General features: G+C 39.5%; 1 protein-coding gene across 1 annotated transcript in view; it reads left to right on the top strand.

Moving 5' to 3' along the window:
* RNF130 (ring finger protein 130) overlaps window positions 1-21,020 on the top strand; it is a 76,064-nt gene extending 55,044 nt beyond the window's left edge. The window contains exons 3-9 of the mRNA XM_026659330.2: window positions 860-888; window positions 1,021-1,092; window positions 3,088-3,170; window positions 14,937-15,033; window positions 16,092-16,296; window positions 18,481-18,574; window positions 20,836-21,020. Of these exons, the coding sequence (XP_026515115.1) occupies window positions 860-888; window positions 1,021-1,092; window positions 3,088-3,170; window positions 14,937-15,033; window positions 16,092-16,296; window positions 18,481-18,574; window positions 20,836-20,851 (596 nt within the window). The 3' untranslated portion in view covers window positions 20,852-21,020. The remainder of the gene's footprint in view (window positions 1-859; window positions 889-1,020; window positions 1,093-3,087; window positions 3,171-14,936; window positions 15,034-16,091; window positions 16,297-18,480; window positions 18,575-20,835) is intronic.
* The last annotated feature ends 1,097 nt before the right edge of the window (window positions 21,021-22,117 follow it).

Here is a 22,117-nt window from a genome sequence, read left to right as displayed (position 1 = left end):
ACATCCCCAACCCCAGTAGTAAAGGAAAGCTTGAAAATAAAATCTTTCCTTACAAGTTGTCCTTACAAGTGGTAACGGTAGAATGTTCACAGTAATTGTATGTGTGACTATAGAAGTTTTTAAAGGAAAAAATAAACTAACTTTGTTTCTCTCTATCAATGTAAACCTCATCCTGTTTCTGTGGGGCGTTGTGGTTATTGAAACAAGGAAACATGAGCTTTGTTCAGCTCAAAGTGACCTGGCCCTGAAATCTGTGAACTAACTGGCAACTTGCCATTCTTAATTGGCTTGAATCAGAGCATTGCAGTTGGAATCAGCACTTTAAGTATAGAAATGACTGTTTCCAACTAACGCTGATGCCCATTAAAAACAACTTGACCCTTTGCAACCAAATAGGTTTGTCTTGGAATCAGTATTCATGTGAGCTTTATTCAAGTATAGTCTGTATTGACTGAATTTTGATTTTATGGCCATTAAATTATTTTCTGGCATGTGTAGATACTGGTTGGTTTTATGTTGTATTGAGATAAATATTAGGCTCAGGTGTGAATTGTCTGCCTTTAGAGGTAATTTCAGGTTTATTCCCTACTCAAGGAAACCCCAAATAGAAAACTTAGGAAGAGGACAAGTGATATTATACAGCTCATTGAATAAAAAGTAATTAGAGCGGAGTACAGTGGGAATTAGTGGAAGGGCATGAGCCTCTATTTATATCCCAGTGTATGTGTTTTAATGGCTTGTAGATATGGCTTTAAAAAACCAGCTCGAACAGCCTATGAGACTTCTGCCATAGTAGATGATTACCTTGACTGCATGTACATGGTCTGCAGTTGAATTTTCTCTCCGACTTTATGTGCAGGTTATCGGATTGTCGTTGCTATATCCTCTGTACTTTGAATATTAGCCAATTATAGCTGAGTATTGTAGCATTAATATTTAGTCAAACTAAGTCATTTTAAAAGAAAAATTGTTAGACTCTAAGCATTAATCCCTGCGTTCTTTTCTCTGTAAATTTAATAGCGTCGTCTTGGAGATGCTGCGAAGAAAGCCATCAGCAAATTGACAACCAGGACAGTAAAGAAGGGTGATAAGGTATAGTAATAAGACTTCAGCAAAATATACTTGAATCTCATGGTTTATTTTGGTAGTAAAAACAATTCACTTTATCTGATTTGTTTTTCTTTCTCCTCTCATCTTTAATGCTGGTTTACTTGCTGAGGAGTTCATCTTTTGCTACAGTATTTCAGTGTGACATCTAGAGCTTTTCTGTATACTGTAGCCTTTGCTCCCCCCGAAGGAGAATTTCTCTTGCTTAGGGACTAGTTGAGCTCCATCTGGTAACTGTGATTGAGAGTGCTGTTCTGTGCTAGCTGGCTGAGTATTTCTGCAGGCAGGAGTGCAGAAGGCTTTGTATTGAGTCATCATGACAACATTTCATTTGCTATGCTCCTAATAACTCTGTATAAATTGTCATTACTAGAGAAAGGCAAGGTTAGTGTTAGTTATGTGGAACACTGTAAACTTGGAATGTTGCACATATATGTTGTGCAAAATAAAAATAGAGGAGCTAAGAGGAAGAGTTTTTGTGAGAATTCACTTTTTATAAATTAGTCTCTTGGGTTAGGGGAGAGGTATTTCATTTGAGTTGAAATACCTGAGTCTGAAGTCTTGAGCTATGGGGAACTGTATTTGGCTGTCAGAGAATAATTGATCATGAACTGTGAATTAAAAAGCTACAAGTACTCATCAGTTCTTTATCAGCGCTGTAACATTTATTTATAGCCTTGCTCGCTTTTCCCTTTCCTTTTGCAAAATGCACAGACCTGATTATATTTAAATGGTGTTCTGATTATGATTTTTCTTTTTAAAAAGAAAAATGTTTCCCTTTTGGTTCTTCCACCGACTCCCTCTCATCGTCTTTCCCACCAACACAACAGAAATACGAGAAGCCACCTGAATTTGCTTCTCTGAAGAGAAATATGAGAAAAATGCTTTTTCCAAGCCTTTGCTTTTTTGTTTCTAGGCAATTTGGTTACAATAATCTTCTGCAGTAGATCTTTGCTGGTGTGTGTGTGTGTGTGTGTGTGTGTGTGTGTGTGTGTATATTTAGAATTTATTAATACTACAAGGGAAGATGCTGCCTTCCTGACAACATAGATGCAAGATTGTTAAGTGATATGGAGGTTGCAGAACAGGCAGCAGGAGACGTGTATGTAGTTGAAAGGAATACAGGAATAAATCTGCCATTCATCAGTGCAGCCCATCAGGGTTCTCTGCATGAAATATTGACTGCCTGTTTCCAACAGTGGAGTTGTTAATTTTGTCTTGCTGTGGTTTTTGATGTCCTTGTCTCAGTACTTTGCTAGTGTTGAAAAGAATTGTATGATTTTGGAAGAAAGCACAGCCTGTGTGTCTGTGTAGCCCACAGATTTTAGTGTATACCACCAATGCCGTGGCTTTATCTCTATGAAATCTGCCTTTCTCCAAAGGGAAACTTAAAATATGTGAAGTTATTTTTTATCCATTTAGAAACAGTAACCTTTATAACAAAGTATAGCCAGCAAGTGATCCTGAGCTGCATGTCTGTATAGGAATGACATCAGTAATTCTTGGGTCTGAGGAGTAGGAAACACTGGACTTTCTGAAGTATGAAATAAAGCAGTTTTTTAGCTCTGATTATAGGAAAAGATGAAAAAAATCTGCTTTAATATTATATAAATTATATTTTATGAAGTAATGATGTAGACTAGATCTTAACTGAAATAAAGTCCTGTGGAAATATCTTTTGAGTCAATATGAAAAGTACTATTTATACAAATGAATTATAGCTATCTTATTCTAGTTTAAATTTAAGATATACACAAATACTAGTTTTAAATGAGATGGTGACTTTGATATGCATGTAAAGTGTGTGTTCTATCTTCTTTGTGAGGCATATTTTCACCCTTTTCTGCCTCTTCCTGTTCATAGCCACTTTGCATATTTGATCCTCACTGCCACAGTAGAATTCCTGTTTACTAATCATGTCTACTTTGCCTTTAATGTAGTCTTAACTCTTGACTTGAGTTTTCATGCTATTCATTTTAGGAAACAGACCCAGACTTTGATCATTGTGCTGTCTGTATCGAGTGTTACAAGCAGAACGATGTTGTCCGCATTCTGCCATGCAAGTAAGCTAGCAATTTCTCTTCCCTTTTTAATGGATTTATTCCTAAGAAATGTTTATGCTGATTCTTGTTTACATCCCTTTGTTTCATTTTATCTAGCATTTGCTTTTTCCTGTTATATACCAACATAGGTGTGCATAATATTTTACACATACCTAGTTTAGACAGATCCCTTGTCCTAGGAGCATGCAATCTAAATAAGGTTAATACAATACAATTAGGCGAGAAGGTGGGAGCTGGCAGAGTTATTGACAATGGAGACTATGCAAGAAGAAGAGAGTCTAGAGGAATGGCAGGTGATTGGCCTATGGGAAGTAGGAAGTGATTTTTAAGGGAAGTGAAGACCACGAAAAAGGCACAAAATTGGGAGAGAGTGAGTGAGACAAAGAGAGCTTTAAGGATTGAAGATTGGGCAGACCCAGTACTTGCATTAATTATAGTAAACTAAAGTATAGATGCAAAATTCCACACAGTAGATACTGCAACCTGGTATCCTGCTATGCCTGTGGGTCCCAACCCAAAATTATGCTGCCAGAATGTGTCAAAGGGTTAGATGGGAGACCTGTGGGGTAGGCCGGGAGAGATTCTGCCCAATGAGGTAAGGGGGGCTGGCAGGGGTTGCAGAGCCCACCCTGCATTCTGTGGCTCCAGTCCCATGAGGCTGGCTGGGCTCGGCTCTCTGCTCCAGGTGTTGCAACATGAAGTACAGGGTCACAGCACTGCTTAGATTTGGCCCAGCCATCTCTCCGTCATGATGATGAGGGGCCAGACAGGCCAAATTTGAGTGGCTCAGTGACAGCATGCACCAGGATACACCACCACTCTCACAAATTTGACCTGCCTGGCCTCCACCAAACATGAGTAGCACTGCAACCCCAGAGATCACAACTCCCAGAGCATGGAGCTGAGCCCAGACAGCACTGTGGGACAGAAGCTGCAGGACCTGCCATTATGGTACTCCTGGTATACTTATTTAGTACTTATTATGTAAGTGTGTATATTTATGTGGGTAAGAAATATTTAGTAAGCCAGATGTTTCTTTTACTAAAGGTATTTTGTGTTTTGGGTATTTGGGTTGTGATAGGCTGTCCTGAGACCAAAAGGTGAGAACCAGAGGTCTAAGCAATTCCAGCTTGCTCAAGCATTTCCCAGTTACTAGAAATGCTGCCATCCCCCATCTCCACCTTAGTGTTGACATCAAGGACTATTTAAGAAAATAGTTTCGGCTATCCAGTACTGGCACTTAAAGTGTAGCAACCAAACTCTATCCTTGTGCTCTTGCCTCAGTCTTCTCATTTCCCTTCCATCCCAAAGATCTCGATTTAGAGCTATGTGACATTATCTCTGTAGCAGATTTTCAGTTGAACTGCTTTTTGTGCGTGGTGAATATTTTTGGAAGAATTATCTAATAATTTGTGGTAGTTTTGACTGTTACCAAGGATATCTTTCCCTTTCATTTTATAACACATTTTTCTTCTCCTCTTCCCCCCTCCAAAAGAGAAATACGTACATTACTATGCATACATGCAGCCAAGATGCAGCAACTTGGCCTATGTTTGGTATATAAATAGCTATATGCATGATACACTAAGAAACAACTAAGTCACAGTGTCAGAACCAGGCATCAGTCCCATGTCCCTGAGGGGCATATTGCAGCTCATTATCAGTCTTCTAAATCCTCCTGCAAGCTGTCCTAGATAGCTGGAAATTTTTTCTTCTAATGCATAATGAATTTTTGCTATTATAAGATATTAAAGAAACAATCTCAAATTATAATTGTATATAGTAAATAAAAATGTCTTTACCATGGATGATTCTGTTAATGCCTTTGTTTACTGGGGCAGGAAGATTTTATAAATCAATTCACTTTCCCTGTATTCTTCATTTACTTGCTTTTTTGTGTGTGTCTTGGACAATGAAAATCAATGAAATGTCTCATTTTTAGGTTTTCAGTGCTACAGTGTTTGGGTAACAAACACTGCAGAGACATGTTTGTTTAGAAACTATTTCCATTGAAATGTGGTGTTTAAAAAAACACCACTTGGGAGCATTTTTCTTGGTCTTTGATGTTGTAAAGGTTTGTTTTTACAAAGTCTAAATTTTTTACCCAAATTTGAATTATACTTTTAAAAATGCACTAGTTTTTATGTACTCTTATGCAACAATATTCTGTCCTCAAGGGCCCTACAAATTATTATTAGCTGCTGGATAGAAATTTCAGAGACTATTTGATTCTCCGTAATTCCAGGGTGTAGTTCAAGAACCTTCAATTACATCATAGTAACACTAATTGTGGGTCCAGGTTAGAGAAGATTATCTAGAGACTCCAGACTCTCCCACTTCTTTCCCTCCTGTCATTAAAACCTTTGTTTAGCTGTTCTTTGAGTGATTCATGCGCATCTTCACGTGGATGCCATTATCCTAGAAAGTTTGTGTTCTAACAATTTTTCATGTGTAATTACCTTGATTTAAAGTCATCAAAGTTTTTGAGTACAAGTATTTTCAGCTTTCTTTTATATCAGTTTGCAATAATTAGATTATGGCTTAATACTGAGAGCCAAATGGTGTCAGATGATCTGTCCATGAAATGTGTTCTCTTATTTCACTGTAGAAGCAGGGATTTTATTTGAGGTGTGCTTTTCTGAGACTTGTTTCTAGTCTTGAAAACCAACAGACTTCAACACATGGAATGTAAAGGGCACCTGAAGGGAATAAGGAGTACACCTAATTCTGAGAAAAACTTGGTTTTATTTATTGGGTTTCAAAATATAGGGTCTGTAAATTTAAATAAGTGCTAATATATTAAAATGAATATCAACCAATTTAGGCTTAACACCTGACCTCTTAAATGGTGATAAATTGTCTATAAATTTCCTTTGGTCCTTTGGTCCCAGAGAGAAATAAAAAGGTATCCACATTATTATTCACCTTAAGCAACTAACGAATCAATAATGTATTTCATCTTGCTGCAGAAGGGATACAATGAATGAAGTGGATGGCAGTTGTTTGATACTGTGCAGGTTCAATTCCCAGAACTATTCCTGCTGATATTAACACTTAGAGCCCTAAAGAAAAGTAAATTTGACTTAGTTGGAGGGACCAGAACAAAGTAAAATATATTGCTTTCCCTCAACTTTGCTCTGCATCTCGAACTAAGTCCTTCCCAGCCTCCTTAGTCCTTCCCATCCCCAAACAATAAAGCAGGCATAGAGTATCGTGCCCCAAAAGCCTGATAGAGCTTCTGCTGGCTCCATGCCAGTTCCTCCCAGATTGATGATCTCTCATAATGCATGTTTTCCTACTTCTGGATCCCAGCCTAACTGTGTGTATCAAGGATTATAGTAGTAGGCAGAAGAAAGACCAGAGAAGCTGAACTGTCTTTCACCAGTTTGGACTGCCTCTTTAAGGAGTCCCAAACTAGTTCTGCATCCCTGCCAGAAACTTACCCTCCTTTTCAGCAGAACACTGCACACGCATGCACACGCTGAGTGAAACTCCCTCAAAATAGCTTCTAAAGTGTTAAAACAGCTACAGGTCAGCATAAAATCCTAGTGCACAGACCGAAGTAAATCATCGGTTACCATGTTGGCCTCTGAGGCACTAACAAAAAGATAACTCATGTTTACCAGATGGCAGAAGAAAAAATGAGCATGAAAAAATTTATTTCCGACCTTCTAAGACAACATTCAACAATGGAGAGTAAAATATAATGTATTATGGACATTTGGTAGTGACTCTTTTAATTAGAATCATATCAACTTAAAAAAAATATTAGTTTACCTCACCTACCATTGGTCCCCCTACAAATTTTTGTTGTCTTGCAACCCTAGCTTCTATTTTTAAACATTTTTCTTCCCTGGAGCTATATGAAAACCTTAAATCCACACAAATGATACTATGAAACTGCTGTCAAATACACAAAGCAATCTGAAAGAATGTTTCATTACCCTTTTCAGCTACAGTAATATAGATGTAATAATAGATACAAAAATTAGACTGAATGTTTCTAATTTTTTGCCTGGGAATATTTTGTATATAAATAGAGTATAAAATTTGCCTGCTGATCAGCCAAACACAATTAAGATTCCCTGCAATTAAGTGATTCTTTGGAGGTCAGACTAAATGACCATAATAGTCCCTTCTGGCCTTATCTTTAAATCTTGCTTTTGCATCTCTCAGATCACTTAAGCATCTTGATTGGCTCATATTTAATTTTTTCCTGGTGGAACATTGTTATAGTAAAAGATTGATCTCATATTAATCAGCTACATGTAGTAACAAAAAAAATTTACTGACCTCTGAAAAAAGAAAGCATTACAAAGAATGGTATGTCCATGGCATAGTAATATTATTAGGGTGCAGTTTTGCTTGCATTTTCCCCCTCATATCACTAACAAGATTGTACATACTTTACTTAGTATGTTCAAAAATATGTATTAAATTACAAAAGCAGTGAACAGAGTTCTTTAGATAATAGGCTTTTCTAGACTTGTTTGATATGAACAGGTAAGGAACTGGGTGTACTAATAAATACCTTTATAGGATCTTAATCTCTCCCTTTCCACTCTCTTTTCCCTGCCACTCCACCTTCTAATTTTCGTACCATATTTGTAATCAGTAATAAAGCAATAAAAACAGTACAGTCAATAAGCCAGACATGAAGAAATGTCTTGCAAGAGAATGTTTAGAAAAATGGATAGAGCTGTATGTTGACCAAGAGGCACCAAATGAAAGAGTTGGCCTCTGTCTTTTAAGGAAGCTGTAATCATTGGACAGTGGGTTTCAATGACATGTGACACCAATGTAGTTTACTTCTTATAGCCCATTGTGAACGTAGCATTTCCTTTTGCTAGCTGCTAGAATTGTGCTCTCCTGTTTAAAGTCCTGGTCTGACACTCTTATGCATTGGTACAATGAAATCTGGTGTGGCCCAATGTACAATATAAGCAAAGCCCTGTGTGCTCCTTAGCAAGTTGGACCTAAATTCTGTGGCAAGACTCTAGTTTTCTGGTGCACATAGGTGTTGAGTTTTGTGGCAGATTCAAGTACATTCAGTAAAATTCTCCTCTTTAATTAAATATGAAAATGACTAATATGAACAACATAGTATTACTTGTGCATATTGTAGTTAAAGGCAATGTCTCTTACACAGCCACCTCTGTGCTCCAGAAGCTGAAATGTTTTCAACACTCAGAGCCTGTAAACATGGCTGCTGGAACTTTGTGCTAAGAGGACATAAGATAGCCTCCATTTCTACCCAGCCTCCCTCAACACAGGGTGATATCATTTTTAGACTTGAGCATTTATTTAAAATTTTTCTATTGTATTATCTTATTATATAAGTTTTTAAAACAAGTAATGAAACAAATGCGTCAAGGACACTAACAAAAGACAGATCTCTTAAATAACTTTTCCACTCAGATTCCACTTCACTTTTCCATCACAGCATTGAGGCTAGGAAAAAGGAGGGAGACCAGAGTGGGGATGGGGTGATGAGGAGGTAGCGAGTTGTCGGTGTAATGAGTGGTGTGGAAAGAAAGAAAGGAGAAGCTAAGGAGATGGTTTTAGAAACGAGGAGAGAGGAGTTTGGGGAAATCAGATTGGAAAAGAAAAGGAGAAAGGAAGATGGGAATAGAAAATGAGTCAGGAAGAGGGGAAGGAGGGAGACACCAGAGGCAGGGAAAGAAAAAGAGTGGACAGAGGGAGAGGGGGGACGGATACTGAGAAACAGAAGAGCGAAAAGAGAGGAAGGAAAGGAAGAACAAAAGCAACACAGCACATTTTTAAAATATATTATTATAAGGTTGAATGCCAAATTGATAAGTAAAATACAGTACATACACGTTTTGGGCCAGCTTCTTAATTTTCCTTTGTGCTAGGTGCAGGAATGGAGAGGGTGACAAAGATGACTAGCCATATCTGTGCCTGCCTTATTCTGGTGCTACTATACATTGAGATGGCTTGTACCAACCATCTATGGACTGTTATGCTGGAGCAACATTCTTTGGAGTATAATGCATTCCACCCAACCTCCCTTTACTAGGGAATGGTAGGGAACAATTACACCAGCCAAAGAATCTCCCTATAATGGGGCTATTTTGTGGGGGACGTTTAGGCCTACTTCCCTCTTTCTGGAATGGCATAAAGGGTATGTCTATACAGCCTGTGGCAGCAAGCCTTCCAGCCCAGGTCAACAGTACAGTGCTTTGAAGTTGCAGCTCAGCCTGGAGCCTAGGGCTTCAGAGCCTGAACTCCAGCCCGAACCGCAGCTTCGAATGCTGTTTTTAGAGTGCTAACCTGAGCCCCACTAGCCTGAATCTCTCAACCAAAGCGGTGAGGCTTGCTGCCACCCAAAGAGGTCACGTTGTACAGCAGAATCCGGTCACTGTTTACATACCCACATGCAGAGGCTGATTGGCTCAGGCATTCTAAGGAAAACAAAACTAATTAAAAGTCACTTGCTGGAAATTCTGCCAGCATGGGGGTGTCCTTTGCTGCCACAGAGCTGACTTCTGTGCCTCCTTTCCTGCAGCACCCTGTGCAGGAGGAGGAACAGGGCCGGAGCACACTGCATCCAGTTATCCCCTGCTGGTATAACGTTTCTAGGAGACCATAGTAAGCTAATGTGAGTTAGAGCAGCTCCCTCAGAACTACTCAGGTTTGTCCCTTTGGAATGCTCCGTATTGGACTAATTCACATGTATTTTGGGGAGAGGAAAAGGTCTCTGGTGTGGATACAAGGACTTCCTCTTTCAAGCTCAACTTTATAAATTACTCATACTTGTGCATTATTGTCTTATCAGTTTGTAACTGCTGTTCAACCCCTGGAAATACCAAAAAACCTGGACTGATCAAGAGCCACCATATCAAGGCCAGCAGGATATTTAGGGGAGAGAGAAATAGCAGGCAAAAATATGTTGATTAAAACTTGGTGGGGGGGAGATTGGAAAACATTTATAAGGTTTCCCAGAGTTCAAGAGGTTTAAGAACCAATAGCAAAGAATGAAAATATCAGAAAAGTAGTTAGGTTTTAAATGCACAGAAACACCTTATCAGACTGTTAATATCTCTTTAAAATAATCTCATAATATTTACTAGGTACACATTGGAATCCATATCATTCAGTGCCTGATTTGATCTGAGTGGTTTTATAGCACTGAGCACTGATTAGCTGATAACAGCATATTAAAGCTGTTTTCATACTTATGTGGAGTCTTGATGTCTGCTGTTTCACAAAATATTAGATTGTTGTAAATGCATGTCCCACTCTAAAATCCAGACTATGGAGTTTTAAAAAAATATACAAGTGACTAAAAGCATTAAAATGTGTAACACAACACAGTAACGTAATTATATGTACCATGGGATTGCAAGCTCACTTCTACCTCAAAGGACAGCTGAATAATCTTTTCTGTGCTCTCATGAGTGATACAAATAAAAAGTTAATAACTATTGACAGCAGAAATAAGGAAATAGGGAGTGAAGGACAGTTTTTTGTATAGTTGCTCAGGAAGGATGAGCAGAGTACCTATCCCATTTTTCACACTTATGTTTGTCTCACATTCATTGCCTTAAAGATTCTAGAATGAAGTAAGGACATCAGCAGGCTGGTTAGTGGAGATTCTTAAGTTTTCTTGATTAAACAATCCAGCATATTCAGCAGTACATTTGTAGCTTGGTTAATACAGCTCTCCATGCCAGATAGCTGTGCCGTGCCATGCCATGTCAAACCAGCCCATGAATGCAGGAGAGTACAGTTCTGATGTCAAAAGTGACTAAAAATATGATCATAGAATATCAGGGTTGGAAGAGACCTCAGGAGGTCATCTAGTCCAACCCCTTGCTCAAAGCAGGACCAACACCAACTAAATCATCCCAGCCAGGGCTTTGTCAAGCCGGGCCTTAAAAACCTCTAAGGAAGGAGATTCCACCACCTCCCTAGGTAACCCATTCCAGTGCTTCACCACCCTCCTAGTGAAATAGTGTTTCCTAATATCCAACTGAGACCTCCCCCACTGCAACTTGAGACCGTTGCTCCTTGTTCTGTCATCTGCCACCACTGAGAACAGCTGAGCTCCATCCTCTTTGGAACCCCCCTTCAGGTAGTTGAAGGCTGCTATCAAATCCCCCCCACTCTTCTCTTCTGCAGACTAAACAAGCCCAGTTCCTTCAGCCTCTCCTCGTAAGTCATGTGCCCCAGCCCCCTGAGCATTTCCGTTGCCCTCCGCTGGACTCTCTCCAATTTGTCCACATCCTTTCTGTAGTGACGGGACTAAAACTGGATGCAATACTCCAGATGTGGCCTCACTAGTGCTGAATAGAAGGGAATAATCACTTCCCTCGATCTGCTGGCAATGCTCCTACTACTGCAGCCCAATATGCCATTAGCCGCCTTGGCAACAAGGGCACACTGCTGACTCATATCCAGCTTCTCATCCACTGTAATCCCCAGGTCCTTTTCTGCAGAATTGCTGCTTAGCCAGTCGGTCCCCAGCCTGTAGCAGTGCATGGGATTCTTCTGTCCTAACTGAAGGACTCTGCACTTGTCCTTGTTGAACCTCATCAGATTTCTTTTGGCCCAATCCTCCAATTTGTCTAGTCGCTCTGGATCCTATCCCTACCCTCCAGCGTATCTACCTCTCCCCCCAGCTTAGTGGAGTTCCATATTTCTCTTCATGTTTAAATGGCTTCCAATCCAGTGGTGCATAAAATTGTTGTGTTGCTTTAGGGTGGCAATTTATTGCTTTTCATCTCTTACATTTCTTTTTAAAACTCTAATCTGGCTTTTAGAGTGAGACACGTTCACAATCTAATATTTTGGAAAATTGCAGATATCCGATGTACTCCTATTTCCAATAAAGTTATTTTTTCCTAACTGCCACCTGTGCAAACTCAACCTTGGTTATTAATGTCAAGCTGAAATCTTTCCTTGTGCATCATCACTGGTAGTAAAGGTTCTGCAGACCAGAGTAGACTCTTAGTTATACCTGTACATCCCCACTCCCCTTAGTTGATTTGAACAAGTACTACTGATTAGAACATAATTACATTGATGTACTTGAGTATTGCCACCAGCTTAATACCTGTGGACATAAAATTATTATTGTACATGCACTACCTCTTTCCATTTTTACTAACAAACCTTTTCAGGAGCTGTTCTCCAGGAAGTCAACCTGGAGACTTAGTAGCTTCCTGGTGACATGCCTCCTCTGTTCTGCTTTTAATGTCTCGTATGGTAGAGAAGGAAGAATGAGCAGTATTACTATGATTTTAGAACTCGGGGCACATGCCATGCTCAGCATCTCAGGGGGCACAGAATAGAAGGCAGAAGTAAAGGCAGCTATACAGCGCCTTTGCACCTCCCTGATTCTGAGCTGCTCTGATGGCCAGCTATAGGTTGCTCTGTAGCCTGGAATAGATGGTGCACTTTACATTCTCTCAGGTATGTCAGAACAAAGCTGTTTCTCAGTTAGCTATGCCCACCTAGCCACATAGCCTACACCAAGAGGAGTTTTTCTTCTCATGTAGGACCATCACCTTCCTGAACGATGTTAGCTACATCACATCACCTTCCTGAACGATGTTAGCTACATCAACGGAGGCTCTATTCCATCAACATAGCTGCATCTACATTGGAGATTTTGTTGGCATAACTGTTGGTCGGGGTATGTGTGTGTGTTTTTTTTTTTTTTCACCCCGACTGACATAGTTATCCCAATACAACTTTTCAGTGTAGACGAAGTATATTAGTACATGGCTGTGTTGTATTAAAGTAGATAATCTACTGATACCATTTCCTTCCCCGACTACTCATTGTCAAAAATGTTCTACAGGTAAAGTGACAGGTCAAGGAAGGCCAATCATCTTCCTTTGCCTGAGCGTGTTGTTACTATCCTTGTACAGTCCTTTCCTGTTAAGTTTATATCAAAATCAATGTTAATTACCTCTATATTAATCAATCTGTCTGAAAGCATGTCTTTGCAAGCCACGTGGGTGGCCATACAAATCTCTTGTCTAATGCAAATTAACATGCTGTGCAAGTAGAAGCCCATTTTGCTTTCTCATCTTTAGAAGATTTGTTTTTACTATATAAGATGGTGAACCTGTTTTTCCAGTTCTCAAAAGGTATATATGATAGGGTAAAGCTTCTACGTGTTTCTCCTTCCTTTGACATACCTTTGCCAATTATAAAAGCCTACCAAGAATTAATCCATAATAGGTTTGGTTTGCTTTTAATTGTAATATGGCAATTGATTTTTAGTTCAAACTTGACTTCTAATGGGACTGTGCTCTTGCCACTTAATTGAGAATAAGTCCTGGATGGAGCTTAGTGACATGGGAGGAGGAGGAGGAAAGCAGCAACTTGTGTGAAAGCAGCTGCTGCAGAGAGGCTCTGCTGCTGCTCAGGGCTGTATTTCAGAGACCCAGCTGTATTTAGGGGAGTCTCTCCCCTATCCCAAGAATCCAGCCACAAAGTGTCCCAGCAGCTACAACTGCATGGGGAGGGGGACAGCCAATGTAGTTCAACCAGGAAAGGGAAGACACTGATGCTGCTGCAAGTTGTCACCTTCTGAACCTGCAAGAGAAAGTTCCCTCAAGGTGTCAGTGTCAGCAGGTTGGCCAGTGCCCGCACAAGCCAGTTTAAACTGATGGAAAGTAGAGAGGTGGCAGTTCTCCCTCTTGATGACAAGCACAGAAGAACTAAAAAGACTTAGCCCCCTGCTAGGGAGAGGCAGCAGCAAAATCACCAAAGTTGATTATAGCACTATTATGTCAAGGTAGAGGAGATGGACACTCTCACCCCAACTTCCACCATTATTAGTTATTCTCAGTTGTAATGTTTCTGGTCCTGTTTTGACTACTTAGTAACCCAGCTAGCATATTTGAACAATTTTAATGGGGCAGGACCCTATTTGAGATAGTCAGTAAGTACCTAAATACTGTTGCAATAGGTACTTTCTAAATTGTTATACATCTCCCCTTTTAAAATGTTTAAAATTAAGGATTATCATCTGACACAGATACAGGATCTTAACTAGAACCATATACTAAAAGAAAACATACATGTAAATTTTACTCTGCAGTTTGTACTGTGGTTACATCCAGAAGAATCGAACTTAATATGCAGAAAATAATCCTGCAATGATCCAATTGTGGGATTAGGATCTTCATTTGTATACCTGATATTTAGCTAAATGATATATTATCAGTAATAAAAAATATATAAATATTGCAAAAATCTGAAGTATACTTAGAAGACATCACAGGTTATTTATTGCTACAGGTGTGTGTAAAGTTACTAGCACTGTTATTTGGTGGAATGCCTACATATTCAGTATGTCACAGTTTTACACCCATTAAAGACAAGGTTGTGGACCTATATAGATTCTGTAGTTCACGTTATAAACTGATCCTGTTATTGGGGCTTCAGCAGGTGCCAAGGGTCTGCGTGTGCAGTCCCAAGTGCAGAACCAGGGCTTTAAATTCTATTTTTCCTAAGTGAATCATGATTAACTGATAGCAAAGGAAAGCAGAACTTTAGATTTCCTTGGTCCAGACAGCACAGAACACTAACAGAGATGGATTCTGCAGTTAGGTCCATGATGTTCTTTTCTTCGTCTCTTTTAGTTTGTGTTGCAAGATTCTAAATTGTTTTCATTGGAAGTTTCATTTCTGAAATCTCATCTGAGTGTGAGACTGTTCGTGCTGTACACTATGAAACTCTGTGCAGGTTAATAAATTGTGTGCGCCCCTGTGTATTCTTTTCTAGGCACGTTTTCCACAAAGCCTGTGTGGATCCTTGGCTTAGCGAACACTGTACCTGTCCTATGTGTAAACTGAACATTTTGAAGGCTCTGGGAATTGTAGTAAGTTACATATTTGTGACCTTTATTACATAACTGATACAGCCAGTTCAAGTAACTTCTTCACACAAAGTAGCTCATAATAAGAAATCCATCACAGCAGGCATGGTGGGTTGGCAAGAGCATATTGCTCAGCCGAGTTGGAGCCCTTCTTCCTGTGGTTTGAGTGTGGCCTCTGATCTCTGTCTTTTCAGCCAGAGGACCTCAAATGCATATAGAGAGGTTGAGTGCTTGGAGAATCCATTCTGCAACTACCAGCTGCTAGCTGATTCACAAAGAGACATTAGAGGATGGTCTCAAAGGAGATCTTCCTCCCGTTTTCTTGTCTGGGGAGAAGTTCTGAGTGCATTGGTGATTCTCAGGCAGATTATGTCCTTCATATAAAGGGGAAGGAAAAGCTTATGCCATGTCTATAGTAGCTATCGGGTCAAGCACAGCAAGGGAGAAATCAGGCCCACATTCCTAGCTGTGTCAAACTGCACAAACTTTCTAGAAATAACAGCAGATAACACATTGTGGGCAAGCTACTTTTGTGATTAACATACCTGAGTTGGTAGAGGAGGAAACAGTGTAATTTGACATGCCTTGTCTAATACCTCTCACTATTGATGTAGAGTACAAAGAAATCAGCTTTTATGGCCCCTGGTAACAAATTTCTTTACTCTTAAGAATATACTGTTGTTTATAGGCCACCAACATATTCAACTCCCTCTCCTGAATCATAATATTTTCTGACCTATGTACAGAAGGGTTTTTAGCCTTGTTGTTGTAGCCTTATTGGTCCCAGGATATTAGAGAGACCGAGTGGGTGAGGTAAAAGTCATAAGCTTTTGAGCTACACACAGTGACCTGAAGAGCCAAACATTTCTTTTCACCAACAGAAGTTGGTTAAATAAAAGATATTACCTCACCCGCCTTGTCTCTCTATGATAGAGATAGGCTTTTGTACATATTCAGTGTCTTCTTTATTTAAAAAAAAAACACTTAAGCAAGGGAGACTTTTGCAGGCTGCCTGTGTATAGAATAATTAACATTTTAATATGGAAGTAATGTTTTTCCAGCCAAGTGTGCCATGTACAGATAACGTAGCCTTTGATATGGAAAGGCTCACCAGAGGCCAGCCAGCCAATAGACGATCAGCACTTGGTGACTTTGCCAATGACAACTCACTCAGCCTGGAGCCCCTACGTACTTCTGGGATGTCACAGCTTCCACAGGACGGGGAAATAACTCCAAGGACAGGGGAGATCAACATTGCCGTAACAAGTAAGCATTATTTGGTTTTTATTATAGTTTCACGGTTTCCCTGTTGTGTGGTGTCTGTTTTTGCTGTGGTTCTGCACAACAGGGCAGCGGTGAAACCTTTCCCTATAGAGACAAAGGTGACCTCTCTCAATGTAAGAAATATACATGTTTTTTATTGAAACTAACTTCAGGGACTGTTGCAAACACTTTCATTATTAATGGTAAATTCATTTAGAACTGCATACAATTATTAGGTGAACTTCAAGAAAAAAATTAATTTGGTAACCAATGTGGGAAACGTGGTTGGCAAAAAGGAGTCTACTATTTTTACACAGCAAAAATATACTGCAAGACTATTATTGAACGGGTTAGTAGTTACTAAATTGGTTATAGGTATTATCATGGGTACTTAGACGCTTTCTCAATTAGTGTGTTGCATTTGGAACCCCTAAGGCCCAGGAGCAGAGATCTAAGAGATTAGCCCTAGTATTTGTCATGTCTGCCTTTATAACATACGATTTTTGTGTTTGATGCGAAGGTCTTTGAACCCAGCATAATCTGGATGTTTCGTGGTATCATGATATTGTAGGACAGTGAAAGCAAACTATTTGCAGGGCTCTCTTCAAAGGAAAAACGGGAGGAAATTCCACTGAGTAGATTCCACCTGGGGTTTCTGGTGTATAAACAAAGACCCTGAGAATACAGTATGCATGGCATTGCATCATTTTCTAAATGTTTTAGGGTAATGATTTGATGTATGGATAAGTGTTTGTTTCTCATTGCATCACAGAACTCAAATCCATGTTGGAGGCAGTCGATTTTCTCATATTTTCTTCATTCATATCTATTCACCCAATCTCATAAACTTGGGGGACACTGCTTGTATTCTGACCTATGTTAATAAGCAGAGCTACTAAAAAAAGCTTCTAAATACAGTGCATTATGGAACATTTCTTATGATGCTACAACAAAGCAAACTTGTGATAGAAAACTTTGCTTTTTCCACTTTTCCCACCTTTCTTCCAAATGTACCAATATCCATTAGTGTGCTGGCCTGAGAAGGGCAAATCCAAACTCCAAATCTAGTTCGTTCACAAAACCAAGAAGTCACTTTGTCCAGCATCTGTCATTACTAATCCATCCCTTATTTAGCTCTCCCGAACACAGATTAAACCTGGTAACAATTTTTAATGTTCAGAGTGTTCCCATCCAGGAGAAAGAAGTTTGCAATTAAACCAGGCTAACTGCTCAACTTCCTTGAAGGCAGGTGTGTTGACTGTCTGTTCCCTGTTGTAGTACCTGCCTTTCAAAGATGGAACACCGTGGTAAAGAAAAGAGAAATATAAGAACCAGTTCATTCTGATAGTGGTTATAAAATAAAGTTTCTTTAAAAAAGCTTTTCAGGTTTTAACTTTCTGTATAACACACATTTCTCTGGCACACTCAAGTAAAGCCTAAAATTCATCTTACTAAACCAGAATATTTATAATTAAACCTATTTGCACATGCAGAACTTCTCAGGAGGAGAGAGAGCATAGTGTCTGTTTAATAATGCCTTCGATATTGAATGCTTTTTTTAAAAGGTCATAGCAAAATATTTTTTATTTTAAAGCATTTGTACATTTTTATAATCATTTGAAACTGAAATCTGTTTCCTTTCCAAATATCACATCCTTCCGTTATGTGGAAAATTTGTTAGAGTTGTGGTTTAGTGCTTGGCAACTGGCACTAACTTTGTTTAAATAAAAATAGCCCTAAAGTATTTGCTTTTAAAAAAATAATTTAATTTTTTATAAGTATGTGTCTATATACACATGTATATGAAGTCACATTTTGGGCTCTCCAAACCAACCCTGACAATATCCATATTAACTGGGAGGAGAGGAGAGCCTTCATTTACATTTTTCCTTGTCTTGCATTTCACTTTACTTTGTTAAATGATCCTTCTTTATTGCTAACCCTGGGGCTCAGCCAGGAGATATTGTTGTGCCAGGCTTTTTTCCCCACATCTTCTCTCCACTTCTTCTTCGCTAGCCTTCTCCAACCAGTAACTCTGTGGCTAACTTCCTTCTGCTTTACTTCCTGGTGCCAGTCCTGGCTTAGAACCCTGTAGCCTTCTGCCAGTGGCGTTTGAGGGAAATGTTCACATCGATTTGACATAAGCCTTCTCCCCCGAGTGATTTCCTCCCTTTCCTTTATCAACAGAAGAATGGTTTATTATTGCCAGTTTTGGCCTCCTCAGTGCCCTCACACTCTGCTACATGATCATCAAAGCTACAGCTAGCTTGAATGCTGACGAGTAAGTAAAAATTTGGATATGCATCTATCTATTTGTGTTTGGTGCTTGTGTCACAGGCAACACTGGGAAGAAGTGGCGGGGGGGAAGAATGGGAGAAATGAGGTTTTTTCAAAGTGTGAGTGCCTTCTCTTTCTATGTAAAAGTCTTTACTAGAAATTGTTAATGCACATGTAGCTAGATTTGCCTAAAATAGCTCCCCGCAAAGGGGAAGTGCAAAAAAAAGAGTGGGGTATCAAAGAGCCTGGTTAGACCCTGTAGTTTTTGAATGAGCATTTAATCAGCTGATACATTTAAATAGTAAGCTTATACCTTTAGTCCACCAGGCCAGACTCTGCCTGATGGGAACTAGTAGTTGTTACCATCTGGTGGCTTTCTGGCAGCTTCAGTCTGTTTCTCAGATTTCAGCTCAGCAAGCCCATTTTCACTGTTGGAATTCCTTTTCACAGAGGAGGAAGGATATAAATGTTACATCACTAGGGGAGCTCCTTTCAGATGATTTTGGGACTCAAGAGCAGTAATGGGAAGTTTGCACTGCTGCTTCTTGCTTTGTAGCTTTGTAGATATCGAATTGCAGCTAGTTATCAGGGAGTTGGCAAAATTAGAGATGGTGACCTCCATACTTAAGACAGTCGGCTGCTGTGAAAAATAGCCAGAAAAACTGGGGGAGGGAAGTTGTTAGGAGTTGTGTACATGTGCCTGTGAAAAGGAATTTCTGCATTTCTGGGCACTGCCACGTGCATTAGGAAGAGGATAGAGAAAACTCAGTCAATGTATACTCCTAGAAGCAGAACCAGTTACATTTCTGGCATTTCCCCTTCAGCGCCTCATCTTGTCTTCCTGTTGATGCTCTGTTGGTTACGGTTCTTTCTTTTAGTAAGCAGCAGGAAGTATTGCGTTAAATTTCACACCAACTCTTTTTATTCACAAGGAGCTACAGCATCCAGGGAATTTCTTCAGGCCAGTATTTAAGTGACACAGGCAAAGACTGCATCATTGTCATGTGAACTGTCAGCAACAGTGGTAGAACTGAAAGCTTAGTCAGTAGATTAAAAACACTATTTTTAAAAAAAAGAGAGAGAGTGAAATAGACTAGTGAAGATGGAAAGAGTACAGAAAGGGGGGTGGCAAAAATTTGCCCCTTTCTCTCTTCATGGAACTTCAGTACCTGCTGCAGCCTCCCAACCTCCATGGCTTCCCCACTGGATTTCACTGGAGTCTAAGCAACCTCTTTAGGCCTGTCCCCTGTGTATGCATGCCACTATTTTTTGATTAATTGCTTCACTGCTGCCTAATGTGCAAAGTATATCAGGTGAAAAGTTTCTCCTATGTTGGTCAATGTGCCAGATATGTCATGACTCTCTGTTGTGATTTCCATAAAATGCCACACTAGTATAGATGCAAGAAAGAAGGAAAAGCAGAAAAGCTTTTTACTTCCCATTTCTGTCTATAAAAATGAACGTTGACAGTGCCCCTGCAATCAGTGAACAATAACTAAACATGAAGGTAGGGATTTCATTTTCCTCTTGGAAGATGAAGCAAGCAGGAAGGAGGAGTAGTAGTAAACTAAGCAAGTGGACGATGCTAAGCGTTCTGTGATGGAATTCTCAGAGAGCATTTCTCAGTCAGTGAAACCCTTCCAAGGGACGTTCCCTGCTGCTTGCTTCCTCTTCTGTCTCCCCCACTGTTCAAACAGGTTGATTTAAGGCATTAGTTGCTGTGTTCATGTGCACGTACAAAAGATAAATAATGGCTCCAGACAACTATGACCATTTTTATAATAATAAGAAGGGAATAACGGTAAGGGGCACTTCATTAAATGGCTGCTTTCACTTGGCCTTAAAACATCTTGTGGTATTCCCAGGCTGGGGAGACACTTCCAGGAACTTGTCTGACTTCTCTGCTGCCTTCCCTGTTAATTATTTAGATAATAGGCAAATTTTGCTCTATATCACCAGAAATAACCTGAGACTGGCCTCCCAAAACCAACTGCACAACCACATTTCATAGTCCAGAGGCTCCTGGCATTGGGCAGTAATTTCCCAGTGGTTTAGAAGCAAGACTCAAACCTAAGGCAGTGTTGTGAAGAATTCTAGTAACAGATATTCTTCACGCATTATAGTAAACAATGATGTGGGGAACCGCATTCACCATTTTTAGCTCTCTATAATTTTCACACTGACTTTTATTTGACAGTTTTTAGTTAAACATTCAGTATTAACTTTAACTAATATAAATATTCTGTCCTCTTTCTTACCCCACAGAGCAGAATGGTATTGAAGAAACACTTTCTGACAGATTTGCCTTGGAGAGACACCTATTTTTTGCATCATTTATTGATCATGCAGCATACGCAGTTACATTTAGTACATTTATTTTTCATTAAAGTTTGCTAATGCCAAAGCTTTGTATTAAGAAAAAATGAAGAAATAAACTTTAATTATGAAAACTTTTTCTGTAGTTGAATTTTATTTTCCATGAACCTTCTGCATTGAATACTCTATCTTTAGTGTTTTGTGTGTGATATATTATTGCAATGTGTGTATTGTCTAACCTCCTGTCACAAATGGCTTCATCTTTGCTAGATTTTTATGCTTCTCTTTTTACCCTGGGACAGAAATAAGCATGACACCCACCACTTGCACGGTGATTAGTGACAGCATTACTGGAGACTGCTCCATACCAGTTTGTTATAGTTAGTCACATAACTGGTCCCAATGTTTGTAAATATCAGATTTTTTTCTTGACCTTTTTACAGAGTTGTTTTGAACTAAAATACTCTTTTGTGTTACCTTGGGACACATGTTACCTATGATCTCTTGTCTTCAGTCCGGTCCCCACAGAAAGTTTGCAGTTCTGTTTTCCTTCTTCATAATGCATCGGAAGATTAATCTTCCTTGCCCTTCCCCCACTACCAGAAAGTGAAGCTAATCTACACCACCTCTTCCTGCCTAATGCTGCAAGAAGAGGTGGTTTTTCCCTCCTCTTTCCGTTGCTGAATCTCTTCACAGATCAGTAAGCTTACTGAATAATGGTGCTGGTTCATGTCAACTCATAGGTGATTATGCAAGATGGAAAGATTGATAATGATCTTGACTGTAATATGGTAACTCTGATCGTGTCCTTTCCTGCCATTCTTTGCTGGGGATTTTCATTTTCACACAGGCTTATTTATCCAACTAGACAGTAAGAAATAACCTAACATTCACTTCAAAAATGCATACTGTCTTTGGTATTGGATGCAGAGCTGCTACGTTCTGATTCCCAGCCAAAGGCTAATGTCAGAGTTAATGAGATTGGCTGGTGAAGTGGGCAGATCAGTTGGGGCGGGAGGGAAGTCATAAGCTGATCGGAGTTAGAACTTGTTGTGGGTTTTCTCTGTTATCAAGATTTAACTGACATCTGAAATCTAACACTATAATTAAAATATACCAGTTATTTCCAGCTATCAAAGAGAACCATTTTATTAAACTGTGATAGGATTTAGATTTTCAAATGTACTTGGAGTAGGGAATTTTTTTAGGTATAGGCACTTCTGGAATTCAG

The sequence above is a fragment of the Terrapene carolina genome, unplaced genomic scaffold (assembly GCF_002925995.2).
Source record: "Terrapene carolina triunguis isolate 2854851 unplaced genomic scaffold, T_m_triunguis-2.0 Scaffold629, whole genome shotgun sequence".
NCBI lineage: Eukaryota > Metazoa > Chordata > Testudines > Emydidae > Terrapene > Terrapene triunguis.
The sequence above is the reverse complement of the archived record's forward strand: the minus strand, read 5'-3'. Positions and strand labels throughout refer to the sequence as shown.